The sequence below is a fragment of the Macaca thibetana genome, chromosome 20, assembly GCF_024542745.1.
Source record: "Macaca thibetana thibetana isolate TM-01 chromosome 20, ASM2454274v1, whole genome shotgun sequence".
Lineage (NCBI taxonomy): Eukaryota > Metazoa > Chordata > Mammalia > Primates > Cercopithecidae > Macaca > Macaca thibetana.
The window spans coordinates 55,374,217-55,389,546 of NC_065597.1; the positions used below are offsets into that span (position 1 = coordinate 55,374,217).

Consider the following 15,330-nt stretch of genomic DNA (forward strand, 5'->3'; position numbering starts at 1 on the left):
GCGGGAGGACTGCTTGAGGCCAGTTCAGGACCAGTCTGGGCAACAAAGTGAGACCCCGTCTCTACAAAATATTTTAAAATTAGCCACAAATGGTGGTGTGTACCTGTGGTCCCAGCTACTTGGGAGGCTGAGGTGGGAGGATGGTGGCCCAGGAGGTCGAGACTGCAGTGAGCAGCCAAAAACCAAACCAAAACCAAAAAACCGGTGAACAATGAATACAAAGAGAAAGCTCAACAATGAGGGGCATGATGGAAGATTAGACACAAACAACTTAATAAGTGGGAGGTTTTTCTTACATTTTTTTTTTCCTTTCAACAAAGTGGAAAGTGTTTCTAAATAGGGACCACCTTTTATGGTTGTTTGCATTCCACATCCAGAAGAAGCAAACCATAGATTTAGCTGCTCATGTTTGAGCCAAGGAATCATGCAAGCAGGACAAGTTATTTTTATTCCCTTTAGACCAGCCACACTGGCGATGCAGGACAGCAGGAGTCCTAGATCTGAAGTCAGGGAGCTTGGCTGTGAAACCCATATTCACCAGCTGCTAGTTACAGAACCTGGAGTAAGGTATTCAGCCTTTTAATCCTTCGTTTTGTAGTCTATAAAACACCACTCTGTACTTCACAGGTAGAGGATTAAGATGACATATGGGAAAGCACATAACACATGAATTTACTGTTAGTTTCTTTCTCTAAACGTAGAGAATGCCACTATTGTTTAACCACAGTGCTTTTGAAAATAGGAATTCCTTTAATAGTTGATATGCTTCAGTTGGAATGTCAGGTTATTATGACATTTGAGAAGGTTTTGTTACCCAAGGCCTAAGTTCACAGCAGCATTATCTGCAATAACAAAAAACGGGAAGCAACCTCATGTATATCAAAATGGGAAGACACATAGTTGATATGTATCAAATGGAATACTATGCATTTAAAATGAGGAAGCTCTATATTTACTGACATAGAAAAATCTACATCACAAATTAAGTCAAAAAAGAAAGCCACTGGGCATGATGGCTCCCAGGCCAAGGCAGGAGGAGACTGGGAGATGAGCCTGGTCAACATACTGAGACCCCCATCTCTACAAAAAAATTTGTTTTTTTAAAAATTAGCAGGCCGTGGCAGCATGCACCTGTAGTCCCAGCTACTTGGGAGGCTGAGGTGGGTGAATTGCTTGAGCCCAGGAGTTTGAGGCTGCAGTGAGCTAGGATTGTGCCATTGTACTTTCTCTAGTCTGGGTGACAGGGCAAGACCCTGTCTCAAAAAAAAAACAAAAACAAAAACAAAAAGCAGCGGCAGGTATAGATAATATCTTGCTTTTGTTAATCTGATCAGTAAAATGTCTGTTAAAATGTTAAAACACCCAATAAACTGTTAACAATGGTTATCTCTGGAAGGTGGATTGTGGAGGAGGGAACTTTTTGTTTCCTACATTATTTTTGTGTTTTTCAAAAAAAATCTACAGATATATGTTATTGTAAAAAGAAAATCTGTGTCCTGGTTCAGGTCATAATTTCTTTCTCCACAATAGCACTTAAGGCAGGAAAAAGTTATTGATAACCCTGAAGGCAGAAACTACGTGAAGTATTGAAGTGGTACATGTAAGGGTGGGACTGCACCAAGTAAGTTCATTTTGCCGCTTACTACCTACCTCAGTAAAACATTTAGAAGATGAGGTAGTCAAAAGCCTTCTTAGATATGTGAGTTTTTAAAGAGCAATTTATTATGGAAAGGATTTTGATTCTTCAACTTCTTTGCATTTGTCATAGAGAACAAAGAAATGGAAAAGAATGAGAGTTTTCATATTTTTTATTTAAGAAAATACTTGAATTGCCTTGGACAATATTAAATATTTAAACAACATGAGAAAGAGTGCCAGAGGTCAGAACACAGTATTTACTTCACTGACTTGCCCTGACGGATAATGAATGAGGATTGATTTAATAGTGACCAAATACACTGGCCATATTTACTACAAGTGCCGTAAAATGGCCAATTGAGGACAACTGCGTCTAAAATGAGATGAAATCCTTGAGTCCATTCCTTTTAGCTGAAATGATTAAAACCAGGACCAAGTCTTTGCAAAACATGTCAAATGGATGGATGGCTTCAAGACAGCAGAGAACCCACAAGCTTGACGAGGCCTCCAGAGAGTTCACTCAGGATCAACGGGGTGCTGGCATCGTCCTGGTCCTCTCTGTAGAGTATCAGTGTTACAGCCCTGTGAGTTCAGTAGTAAAGGATCTGGAGTCCATAGGGAAATCCGAAGGAGGTCAATGGAACTGACATATTATATAGCCAAATACTTACCAATAAAGTGACCATCCTTATAAAGGCTGATTTAGGCAAGCCTCTGCCTTCAGAAAGAAGTTCACTGAAACAAACCTGGCAGATTGATGACTCTGTCTTTCAAATCTCCAGGAAATATGGTTTCATAATTTTCCTTTGTCATGGAGCCCCAACTTTAATTTTCATAATTCAGTGTATAAAGCACTGTGCCAGGTCTCTAGGGCGTACACAATGAGGAAGCCATATTCTTTGCATTCAAGAGTTTATACAGTTATACAAAAGCACTCAGTAATGACAATATCAGCAACTAACATTCGAATGCTTACTATGTGCTTGGAACTTTATCTCTTTTAAACCAACAATAGCCCCCTTAGGTGGGTAATATTATTAGTCCCATTCTACAGATGAAAAAACCAAGGCTCACATAAGTTACATGATTTACTAAGGGTCACACAGTTGGAATGGTGGAATTGAGATTTAATCCAGGCAGTCTATTCCTGTTTAGCAATTTCTGCTACAGAAGCATAAGCAAGAGAGACACAAAGCACAGAAGATTAGATATATTTCAAATATGGGAGAATCTTAAAACTGAGAGGAGGTGGTACAGACACAGCCGGGGCAGGGAGCAGGTTGTAGTGAATGTAGAATGGAGAACAGGCTGGTTCTCAGTAAGAAGGGAAGAGAAAGAGAGGTGGGAAATAAGACTGAACAGAGAGCTTGAAGACAGATCACAAAGGCTTGTCAAAGCTACGCTAAAGGAGTTTGGATTTCATTCTGTAGACAGTGGGAATGACAGAAATGTGAACACAGAAATGATATGCTTTCTTTTGTGTTACGAGTATTTTGGCAGAATTGATTTGGATGGATCGGAGTGAATGGCTGTCAGTTGAAGGAAGACTGGTTCAATGGCTACAGAATATGAAAGTTGGTCTTAAGTTCAAGGCCCACATGTCAAAGACATTCTTTCCTATGTCGAGTGCTCTGCTGATATCTAGCTGAGTGACTTCGGAAAAGTCTGAGGCCTCGATTTCTTCACCTGGAAAGTGGAGATACTGGACATGCTCTTTGACATTTCATCCAGCTCTGAAATTTTATAGTCTTGTGAAAAATCTCTTCTTGAAATGTTATCTTGGGTGGTCTTAGATTGTGTGTGACTGGAACTGGGGCTGATTTGTAAAACCCTTGAATGTGCTTGAAAATACTAACCCACAGTGTTTTCTTCTCCTGGGAAAAGAACCAAAACTCTTAAAAAATATACATTGTGCTTTCTATCTTGAATACCATTTATAAATAACTACCTTTATTTTTGTTGCTGGGTAACTGTGACCCAGAAGAGTTGACTTTGCATAAAAGGAACCCAGAGTCCTCTAGTCTTGGTGTTTTTCCTATAATCTTCTTATAGTGGCTAGAAGAGAGATGATAGACGAATAAGTCAAAATAAGGTATTTCTGAACCCATGTTATTGTTTTTAAAGCCACTGTGTTACCTTTTCCTAAGGTATTACCAAATAGAAAAAGTGTCCCCTCCACCATAGCAGCTCAGCATAAATCTACCATTACAATTTCCAGTTGACCTATTCAATAATGTTTATAGAAAATAACCCTCCAAAAACCTCTAACCTGTGTTACAAATCAGGAGAAGATTTAGATGGTGTGAAGATAGGGTAGGGTGACCAACTCATCCTAGTTTGCCTGGAACTTTCCCAGACATAGTACTTCAAATCTCACCTCCAAGGAAACCCCTCAATCTTATAACCCAAGAACATCTAAATCTTAACATGTCTTAATCCTCCAATTCCCCACGAGGGTCCTCAAAGGGCCACACGAGGAAGAATCAGCAGCAAACTGTAAATATTTTATTATTATTCAGTTGGGCTAATCTTGACACCCCCAGAGAAAGCTATAGTTTAAGCTGTGACATGGTCCCTGGGCCTCTATATTTGATCCTCCAGCCCATACTTTAAGATCTTAAAAGCTAAGATCATTTGGCCTGGAATAAGTAGAAACAGAAGACTGCAGCAAAGATGGACTTGGGTCTATGTGCAAGGAAGAAAGAAGAGAAAGATGGCTGACTTGAAGGCTTTGGCTTGGTTTCTCTCTCCTAGCTCATGGAAGCATGATGCAGAAGGGAAAGTCACATGTATGTGTGGTCTTTTATTGTTGAGTGACTTTTACGGGTAATTGTGGCCTAATCCATGTCCTGAAATATTAATAGCATCTCTTCTCTAGCGGTGAGCAAAGAGTGGGAGTGGAAGAAGATAGGGAAGGACCGCCCTCACCCCCCAATGCCAACAACAAAACCAACCCAAGAGGCATGGAAGTGTCACTTATGAATATGTGAAACCTCTATAAGAAATAAATTTTTTAAATGAAGCTTATTTCAAAGTAATAGAAGCCTTTTTAGTTTCTTTAGTAGACAATTTATTTTGATAAACTTGCTCAATAACAAAAATACAAGTGAAGAAAATTATGTTCATTTTATACAGTTGTATTAACAATTTGTTTTGAAACTATTAATTGAAAAATGTTATAACCAATTAGAAAACAATTCTTAATAAAGTTTGGGATAATATACAGACCTTGATCACAAACTTTAAAATCTCTTGAGGTGATACAACTAAAAGTCCTGTGTAGGGAATCCTACCTACACGGGCCAGTTTTTTCCTTCATGTTTTTATCCTTCAAAAATTTTCTGAAAGACAGTTTACTGTTTTGAATTGTGAATGTAAATTTAAATTTTTAAAGATCAAGTGGGTTGATAAAACAGTTACTACAATCAGAGTAACTTGTGGCTAGTAGTCTTTTAATAAAGACAAAATAAATGCAACATGTTCTTCCCATGAAGCCCATGATGCAAAATAATAGCTAACAGCATATGAAAAGTTAGTTTCCAATACTGTATTTTTCAGGGCCTTTCCTCTAAATCAACAGATTGCTTGTCACCAGGACTATTATTTCACTTAATAGATTAAACAGTGAATTCACAGAACATCAAGTGAGGATATCAAAGCTTTAGGCAAAAGGGTAAAAACCAATAGTGTTTTGGTCATCTAGAACATTAAAAAGAAAAAAGAGCCATCCTTCAAAACAGAACAAATGAAACAGAAAATAGGTTTATAAGAGGTGGAAGAGTCAGAAAAATTACATACACACATTAACAACATAGAACATGGATTACCTTTGGAAAGAATCATACTGAAATGTTTGCTTTTAATAAATTGAAGATTTTTCATGTTTACAGATGTTTAGGCATGTTCAATAGGAGCTTCCAAAAATTTCAAACTAATTCAGTCTTGTGCAAATAAAACCTAAAAATAATTTTCAGCAGATTTTACAGTGATATTCTTAGGTATGAGAAGAATGCACACACTCTTAAAAACAATGTAACAGACAAAAGTTTGACAAATGATTGCACCATAAAACAGTGTTTTATATACAGTTTATAAGATATGATTTCCTGCTATAAATTAATACTGTACTATATAGTACTTATAGTGACCTTTTTAAAAAGCAACTGCTGACAGTTGTCTATCTTTTCACTTATAGGATTTATAGAAATTTATATGAATGAGTCCATTTCAATGTCTGGTCTGCAAGAGTACAAAGACTTGACTTCACATACTACTTGACGGGATTGTTTAATCCTGGGTTAGAGTGCTGACTGGCTAGAGGGAGTTTTCCCCCATCAGCCCTGTATGCACTGGACCTCCAAGACAATGATAAAATTAAAGACAATTTAATGGTTTGGGTAATAGATAGAAATAAAACCTTAAATTTTGTAATCTTAAATGCAACACCACCATAAGTGAAAGAAGTAAACAGTGGGGAAATTTTTAGCAGCTGAGAAACTTTCTCTCCCCATGCTCATGATCCAGTTAAAAATATTTTGAGAAACTATTTACAATACAATTCATCTTTTGGAAGAGAAAAGCTCTTGGTCACGTCATAAATTAATTTGAACCATACTTTGCTAACACTTTATCTCAGTGGTATATAACGGTGACAACCAAAGCTTTCCTTCAAAGTGATCCATTTGACTGAGGACCAATCAAATCACAATAGCAACTGCAATCCCAAATGTCCATAGAACATGTCCAGTGGTATTCTTACGCTTGACTAGACATCATAATACTTGGGGAAAAATAGCCTCCCTCAGGATCTCCCGAAGGTTTCTTTTACTCTGGGAAGGAAAAGTATGACATTCTCCCAGAACATTTAAGAAATGAACCACTGTGGTCGTCCATCTCTTTCCCCAATTCCTGAGTGAGCTCAAACACTGGGGCTTTCTTTCACAATAAAATATTGCTGAATTAACAGTAAGATGGAAGACTGTCAAACAAGCCAGTGTGAAATACATCAAGCACCTCCATTTCATAGTTTGAATATCTGAGGAGGTAGCTCCCATCTTTGAAGTAATCATTCTAGAACTGGTAATCTAGCTCTTAAAAAACAGTGCATTCATTTCCGCTTGTGTGAAGCACGGGCCACATGGGACTCTACTGATAGGGACATTTGGGTCACCAGTTCACTATAAAGAGGAGAAACTTAGCTCCACTGCCATGAAATACCCTCCGGTCCCACATTTCAAACAGATTATCTATAGCGTTCACCAGGAAAAACAAGCATTGATGCGAAGGCATGGAGATGTGGAGAAGAGAAATACTGTATTTTAAAACTGTGAGTTCAAGGGTTAGCTGCGATACTTCTTTTAGGGAAGAACTTAAAGCTGTGGGTTTAGTACAGCCCTTTAAAGTAAATGCAAAAATATTAGTTTTTAGCAAACAAAGGCATATAACATATAAAGAAAATATTGTATTGCTCAGGTTTTGGTAAAGACGTATTAATAATGCTTACAGATGAAAATAATGAAATTAGTGCTGTAAATAGCCAAAATAGCCAGATATTTACTAGTGAACTTCGTATTTATGTAAAGTTGTGTACCTGAACATATAAAATGCATTATTAATGTAACAGACTGAGCCAGTAGAAAAAGAATCTCTGTACAATAGACAACAGTTGCCAATAATTTAAATAGTGTCAGATTCCCCAAATTATAAGGTTTGACATGATCTTACCTTCTGCTATCATATACAAATAAATTAACCCTACAAAGAATTTTTAGCTTAACTTAAAATCGCACCTAGAAAGGTATGGGATTGTTTGTACCTGTTACAAAAACCTGTTAAAATCAAGGGCTGCTACAAAGAATGAGGTAAACTGAAGACTCTCTCCACTACGCAGCCTTCAGATAAATGGCTTTTTTTTCTATTGGGTTCTAGGTTTGCACACCACAGTGTTTTGCTAGCAAAGCATTCAGAATTCTCTTCCAGGAACTGTTTGCATGTGTGTGTATATAAATTTACACACACATATACACACACACATATATACACACTGTATACTGCATCAGCAAAATATATATATTATATATATTTATATAAATATAAGGAAGATTTCCCCCACCCACCCACCCAAACCATGTGTCTTAGTGTTTGATTTTTTTTTCTTTTGTACACAGAGAAGAGGGAATTTCAGAATTTTTACATACATTTTAGCAAACAAGTTTTGATCTATTGGCTTCTTGGTGCAGTAATGCAACGGCAATCCATTCTGGTGCCAAAGGCTCATACTATTACAAGGAAGTTGTGAACACTAATTTCTTAGGAGGTGAGGCCAGCCCCACATGAACTTCTCTTGCATCCCTCTGGTCCACCATGATACATAAATACTTAGACTGTTTTTTTCCTCTAATGAATCATTAGACATTAAAAACGGAACAATAGAGTCACAAAGGGCCACATGCTTTTCGGTATAAAGCATTCTCCTTCTCTAGGTTGCTATCACAGTGCAGACCTGACTGCCTGAATATGCTCAGGAGATTTAGTCAATATTGTCTGTATTTGGTTATGGAAAAGGCTCTCCTTTTTTTTTTTTTTTTTTTTTTTTTAAATCCAAAGTGCATAGTGAGAACAAATCAAAGTATTTTTTTTTTCCTTCTCAGCATCAGTTTCATCTGAGCATCTTCCCATGAGAGGGCTGCTCAGATGCCTCGCCTTTGTCCTCTCCACCCTCCAAAAATAAAAAAATAAAATAAAATAAAAAATAGTAAGAGTCAAGCAATTTAGACATTCATCAGCCTGGTAAACAAACTTTGCCAGCAAATAGAAGTCCTACTATTGTAAAGAAAATTGATAAGACAAAAAGTACATATGATGACCCAACTACTGTGTTGTTGGGTAATTTATAAGGTTGACCTCCGACTTCATTGATGTAAAATCCTATTGGAAATATTAGGGCAGCCATACAGAAAAGGATCACTGTAAAACAAACCAAAACACAACATTAGTAACACGGTTTGGTGATCTGAAAAACAATGAAAATTTGGCACAAAGGAAGCTTATAAGAAGGGTTGGCCAAACCTGTTAAAACATGGGCCACTTGTTAAAAATTTGTATATATTACAGGTCACATAGTATCCCTGAAGCCTAACAATACAGTAAAAGCTAGGTTAGCCTTTTATGTAAGTTTTAGGACCATTCTGAATATCAGGATTAAGAAAGTCCTTCTCTAAACCTAACAAATCCTCATAAATATGATTCCTAGCCATTTACAACAGTAATTAAGGGCACTAGCTAGAGTCAGATAGGCAGTCAATTCCAGCTCCACTGCCTACTAGCGGTGTAATCTTAAGCCTCCGGTTCCCTTCTGAAAATGGGGGAAATACTAGAAGGCTAAATAAAATAATGTCTAGTCCCTGACACAGTGCCAGGTAATAGTAAGTGCTGAATGAGTGCTGCATACCATTATCACCATAGTTACTATTTTGACAATTCTCTGTTCCTCTCCGTGTTAGGCAGAAGGAATTGGAGAAAAGGTATATATAAATAAGCACCACTTATCTTACTCTGATTTAAAATCAGCTAGTAGAGGCCGGGCATGGTGGTTCATATCTGTAATCCCAGCACTTTGGGAGGCTGAGGCGGGTGGATCACCTGAGATCATGAGTTTGAGACCAGCCTGGCCAACATGGTGAAACTCCATCTCTACTAATAATACAAAAATTAGGCGTAGAGGTGCAGGCCTGTAATCCCAGCTATTCAGGAGGCTGAGGCAGGAGAATCATTTGAACCTGGGTGGTAGAGGTTGCAGTGAGCCGAGATTGCGCCACTGTACTCCAGCCTGGGTGACAGAGTGAGACTCTGTCTCAATACAAAAATAAATAAATTAAAATAAAATAAAACCAGCTAGTAGAAAGAACCTCAGATCTCTGGGATGACTAGCAAATTATCAGAGTGGTTATCTCTTATCATGGATAATATTCCAAAAAACAAAGAAGATAGGTAACCTTCTTTGAGTTTTGCATGTAAACACAAAGGAGTATATTATTTGTTAAAATGTTTCAAAAAGGATATCAGAAAACCCAGTGTCCGCGTAAAAGTGATTCCACAGTCCAGTGTTTGAGCAAATGGCCTGCTCCCCTGTGCTACCAAAGAAATGGTCTTCTTAGTGAACACAAACTATTTACAGATAGGCTAGCTTTTCAAAGAAAATATTTTTGCTTTTTGAAAGCGTATTGCTCAAATGTTCATTGTCCTTCAACTTTTTCTGGCAGAAATACTTCTTCAGTGTAATGTGAGGACAGATTACTAGTCACTGTACATGAAGCGTTGAAGCTTTCATTATTAACTGAATGAGTTTTCACCTCCAGGTGAAAACTATCCCCCAGAAATACTAACAGAGCCCTGGATAAACATTTCAGCTGACACTCGTCTCTACATTTTTTTGTGTTAACCAATCAACAAAACTTTCCGAGTTTTAAAAAAGTCAATTAGAAACCCTTTCCAGAAGGAATAACTCCAGCAATACAATGAAAAATAGTATTTGCTTAAGTAATACATCAGCTTAAGAAACAACAGCACTCTTACTTGCACCATTTAGGTAGATTATTTTATGTTATACAGACATATAACATATACAGACATACAGCTTATTTTGGGCAAATGACCACATCAAATAATATTGCATAAGCAAACTTGAATTTTTTTAGATGCCTACTACAGAACAAATGAAAAATTCAGGCATTACATTTTAAAGTTTTAGCCTTTTTGTTGCATAGTCAGCAACAAATAACTATTAGTGCTGCCAATGTCCACTTATCAGTGTGGTCTGTCACCAATTTCTAATGGTTCTACGGCTTAATATAGTCTGGTGAGTAAAATTAAACCACAATTTAGGTAATTATATGCAATCTAATTAAAAAAACAATAGGGCAAAATTATTGTAAAACAATTTTTTTCTTAATGTTGACTAATCTCAAGAAACAAGTAATTTAGAAAAGTACTTTAGGAATATGCAGATGTTAAATTTGTTTATTGTGTTAACATGCCAACTTTGTTCCTATCATTTCCTATTTTCTAATATAAAAAAGATCTATCCTTTATAATGGAGTAATCATTTTGCAACTATAGAATTGAACAGTTTCAATAGTTAAATATTTTCCAAATTTGTTAGAAAAGGCTTAATTACATTTTAAGGGAACAACGAAGTCCTGTTTAGTTTTAAACCAAAGGAAGCAGGCTCTCTATACTTCCTGCGAGCAGATTTAATGCAGGTGGATGAGTTTTTCTTTTAAGCTACTGTGAACTATTAAGTTACTTTAGATCTTAAAATATTATTAATGCTGATAATATCAACCTTTGAAGGCTGAGCTTTGGATCCTAAATAAGCTTGTAAAGACACAATTTTCATATTCTCCATGGCACAGATTTTTTGGTGGCGAGAGTCAGAAATCAGGTGCACTGTTAGATGAGGTTGGAAATTAGGGTGGCAAAGGAAAGAGCAAAGGCCAGACTTGAAGAACAGGATGACTCATCTTGGTTTCTCTTGCCCTCATAGGGAACCCCCATCATGTGGGGGCTCTTCTCTGAGACATATTTCTTCTCTGAGACATATTTCTCCACTGTGCACGGCCATCAGAAGATATCAACCTCATGTTATTACGAAAACTATAGCTTAACTGGAATAGAAATACATACAATAAAGTACATTTTTCAGGGGCGGAGTGGAAACACTAGGGGACGCCCAATTCCTCTCAGAACTGCCACCCCAGCCACTGGTTCTGGTACCAAAAACAATGTATTTAAAGAAGCTAAAAGCAAGGCAGCTCTATGCTTGCTTAAATGAAATTAACTCAAAGATATATTAAGTTTAAAAACCAAGATACAGAATAGTAGAAAAAATTTTATATAAATATGTATGTATGAAACACACACATATAGATATGTTTCTATGCATTGAATACCTCTAGTAGGAAACCCCAGAAACTGGTAAAAATGGTTGCCTCCAGGAAAGGGGTTAATGGGATGGCTGGGTGACAGGGCCAAATATGATTTCACATGGTTACCCTTTCACAGATTTTGAATTATGCATCATATGCACATATTATTTCAAAAAGTTATATTATTTAAAAAATAAAGGAAAAAATGCATTGCATTTGGGGGCAACTATATATACTTAAATATTCTCTGTTTAAGGGGAATGGAAAACAAAGATAATCCTAGTTCTTTCCCTTCACTGGGTCATAAGAATTTATAGCTCATGAGAGCATTTAACATTTCGACTCACACTACCTTGCTAAATCATATTTTAGGTTTTTGGTATTCAAGGCATATGCATTCCCAAATTTCAACTAAATCCAGAAACTAAATCCTTCTTTGATATTATTTTACTTTTTTTTTTTTTTTTTTTTGAGATGGAGTCTCACGCTGTTGCCCAGGCTGGAGTGCAGTGGCGCGATCTCGGCTCACTGCAAGCTCCGCCTCCTGGGTTCACGCCATTCTCCTGCCTCAGCCTCCTGAGTAGCTAGGACTACAGGCGCCCGCCACCGCGCCCGGCTAATTTTTTGTATTTTTAGTAGAGACGGGGTTTCACTGTGGTCTCGATCTCCTGACCTTGTGATCCGCCCGCCTCGGCCTCCCAAAGTGCTGGGATTACAGGCTTGAGCCACCGCGCCCGGCCGATATTATTTTACTTCTTGAAGAGTGATTTCTATCTGGATTAGCGAATCTGTGAGTAAAAGATAAAGAAGCAGATTCTCTTTAAATTTCTCATCAATATCCTTAACTTTAGCGGCACTGTTTCTATGATTGCTTCTGGACCCTCTCTCCAGAAAAGAATTGTCACAGGAGGTCTGTTTGACAGGGAAAAGGTCACCAACTTGTTTCACTCTGCTTAACAAGGATGGAGAACCTTTTTTATATCAAAGGCAACTTGATCTAAATTTAAAAATTAAGGGCAATACAGATAAACAGAGCCAGAAACATACACATTCAAGAGTATAAATTTCAGAGAATACAGGAAGAAACAGAGGCTCATGAAGGAATATCACTCTCCTGCAGCCTTTAAGGATAAACTGAGTTTTAACATTAATAGGGATACATGGGATTATCCCTTACCCCAATTATACACGTTCTAAACGAAAATATCAAGAGAAAGTCAGCTGTTATATTTATTTTTAAAAACGTATGCAAACCTGAGATTATTTTAAGGCACTGAATTAAAAGTCTCATTTGCATAGGTACCGTTCTCCTGTTTCTTTAGAGCAGGATTTCTAAACAGTGGCTCTACTGCTACTTGGGACCAGATAATTCTTTGTTGTGGGGGGCCGTCCTATGTATTTGTAGGATGTTTAGCAGCCTCCCTGCTCTACCCACCAGCATTCCCCTAGTTGTGACTATCAAAAATGTTTTCAGATATTGTTAAATATCCCCTGGGGTGCAAAATTGCTTTGGAGAGAAAGAAGCACAAAAGCAGAATTGCAAAAATGTCTTTTCTTTGTGCATTTTTGTTTCTTCTGTTTAACTTGAGATAAGTCTCTGATGTGTTGTGAAATTAAACCAGTTTTGCAAAGTACAAGAGAATGTGTAATATATAAACTTATACCCTTGGTCAGAGCTAAATGGAGTAAGAAATGTTGATAAACAATTATTAAATAACAAAATGTGTTGATTTTTCAATGGTTACAACATACAGCAGAAACTCAAAATCAATGTTAAAAAATACTGCCACCTTCATCTAATTTATATTTTTATGTATTTGTTCTATATTTATCTTTATTTTGATAGATGATACCAACAGCTTCAAGAAAAGGAAAAGACTCAGGCTACCGGTAACTCTGAGTCACAAACCTGGATTACTTATGTCACAATCTGAGCAAAAATAAAATTCATTAAAATAGCATTTCCCACAAAGCGATTAAAGTTGTGGATGTCCTGGTCTCGCGGAAAGAGTTTTGAAGAAATGATGGGACTGTGTAGAGTCTATCTCACGGCCATACACAAGTGGTGCTCTTTGATGATTATGAAGTCCTTATTACTGATTCTTGATTATCTTCATAAAAATACCAGTGTGGGTGGGTGCCTTCTAGACAAATTTAGTAAGCACAGGTTACTTACTTCCAGTGAATGCTATCCATCGAGCATATTTTGTAGCTTCTCTTCGCCAGTGGGAAGCCACCAGCAAACCACATGTGACAGTCAATGAAATGATTCCCAAGATGATAAAAAACAGTGTGGTGACCCACTCCGGGGGAAGCCGGGGAGGGATGCACGTCCGGTCTCGTCCATGGATTGTTTGACACTGTCGCACGAGGCCCACAGTGAGTGCTCCTGGGGAGATGCAAATGGTGGGAATACTTTAGTGGGTTTGGCCTGCCCAGGGAATATTCCTCACCACCACCCCTTTAGTTTTTAAATCTCATTTATCTCTTTGTGGGTCATTCAAGCACTTAAATCCCAAGTCCTACTCTTCAGTATTCTGCTGTAGTTCATAACGTAGTAATACTTAAACATACAAAGTGAACTTAAACAACAAATGACCTCAGAAAAGTCATAACAGGCAGTTCACTCAGGTATTCATTAAATAAATACTTTTCTGAGTAACTGTGTCAGGTATTTTTCTAGGCTCCAGGGAAATAACAGCAGACAGGGTGAGGTTCCTGCCCTCACTGAGCCTGCATGCTGGCAGAAAGGACTGGTATTTTTTGATTCCTAGATCCAAGACTCATTGTATATTACTTCATTTTGGCTGAAAAGAAAATCACTTTTCAGGAAATTGAAGACAAACCTGAAATATGCCTAATTGTAATGTAGAAATAAAATTAAATAATAGATTAAATGTTAGAAGTAATATATTTATGAAAGGTATAAGGTCTAAGAATATTACGATATAAGTAGTTTTCCATTAAACTCAAGAAAATGTTGGAAAGACTAGGAGGGCCCTCTGTCCCAAACTTGGTATATTCACCAATTTTTGTAGAGTTTACCAGTGTTCACACTGCCGAACGATGGCTGGCATGCTTCACAGAAAATCACAAAGGCAAATTACGAAGGTAATTCTTAAAGTGTCTCTCCCCGTTTAAATAAAAGTGATTTTTATAAAACATCAAGCACTATTTTTCCATAAACATGTTCTCATGTCAAACCCAAGGACCCTCCTCCAATCAAATTTGGAGTAATTTATAAAAACTTAGATTAGAAAGGTGACAGAGTAGTTATTTTATCTTCTTCCCCAATAAGAAGAAGAATGTTTACAATGGTACTTCTCAATAAAAACTACTTGTTTCCCCTTCCAAGAGCAACAGCAAATGGGAAAAGTTACCAAAAATACAGGAACGGAAATTTCTGGAGCTATTAAAAACATAATAGATTTTTGCATTTTGGGGGGATTTTTTGGGTCTACATTCCTTTCTTTTATTTATAGAGATGGGGTCTATGTTGCCCAAGCTGGTCTACAACTCCTGGCCTCAAGCGATCCTCCCGCCTTGGCCTTCCAATGTGCTGAGATTACAGGTGTGAGCCACTGTGCCTGGCCTGCATTATTTTCTCAATATGAACACAAAAATAAAAAAGACATTGACCTCGAAATCATAGCACTTGCCATGAACAAATGTCTTCTGTGAAGGGAACTGGTGAAATTCCTAGTGGCATTTTGGGAAGCTGCCCTGGTGGGAAAAGACAGATCATGGCTGGACTTGTGTGTGCACG

At 37.4% G+C, this 15,330-nt stretch overlaps 2 protein-coding genes across 3 annotated transcripts in view; both read right to left on the reverse strand.

Moving 5' to 3' along the window:
• VWA3A (von Willebrand factor A domain containing 3A) overlaps positions 1 to 3,681 on the reverse strand; it is a 69,925-nt gene extending 66,244 nt beyond the window's left edge. The window contains 1 exon segment of the mRNA XM_050774052.1: positions 3,587 to 3,681. The gene's annotated coding sequence lies outside the window, so the exon portion shown is untranslated.
• Positions 1,794 to 15,330, reverse strand: part of MOSMO (modulator of smoothened) — an 80,744-nt gene continuing 67,207 nt past the window's right edge. The window contains exons 2-3 of one of the 2 annotated variants that reach the window (XM_050774051.1): positions 13,741 to 13,953; positions 1,794 to 3,693 (exon numbers count right to left, since the gene is read on the reverse strand). In XM_050774051.1, the coding sequence (XP_050630008.1) occupies positions 3,573 to 3,693; positions 13,741 to 13,953 (334 nt within the window). In that variant the 3' untranslated portion in view covers positions 1,794 to 3,572. Of the gene's footprint in view, positions 3,694 to 7,793; positions 8,605 to 13,740; positions 13,954 to 15,330 lie in introns of those variants that run through there. The other variant, XM_050774050.1, reaches the window with a different exon arrangement.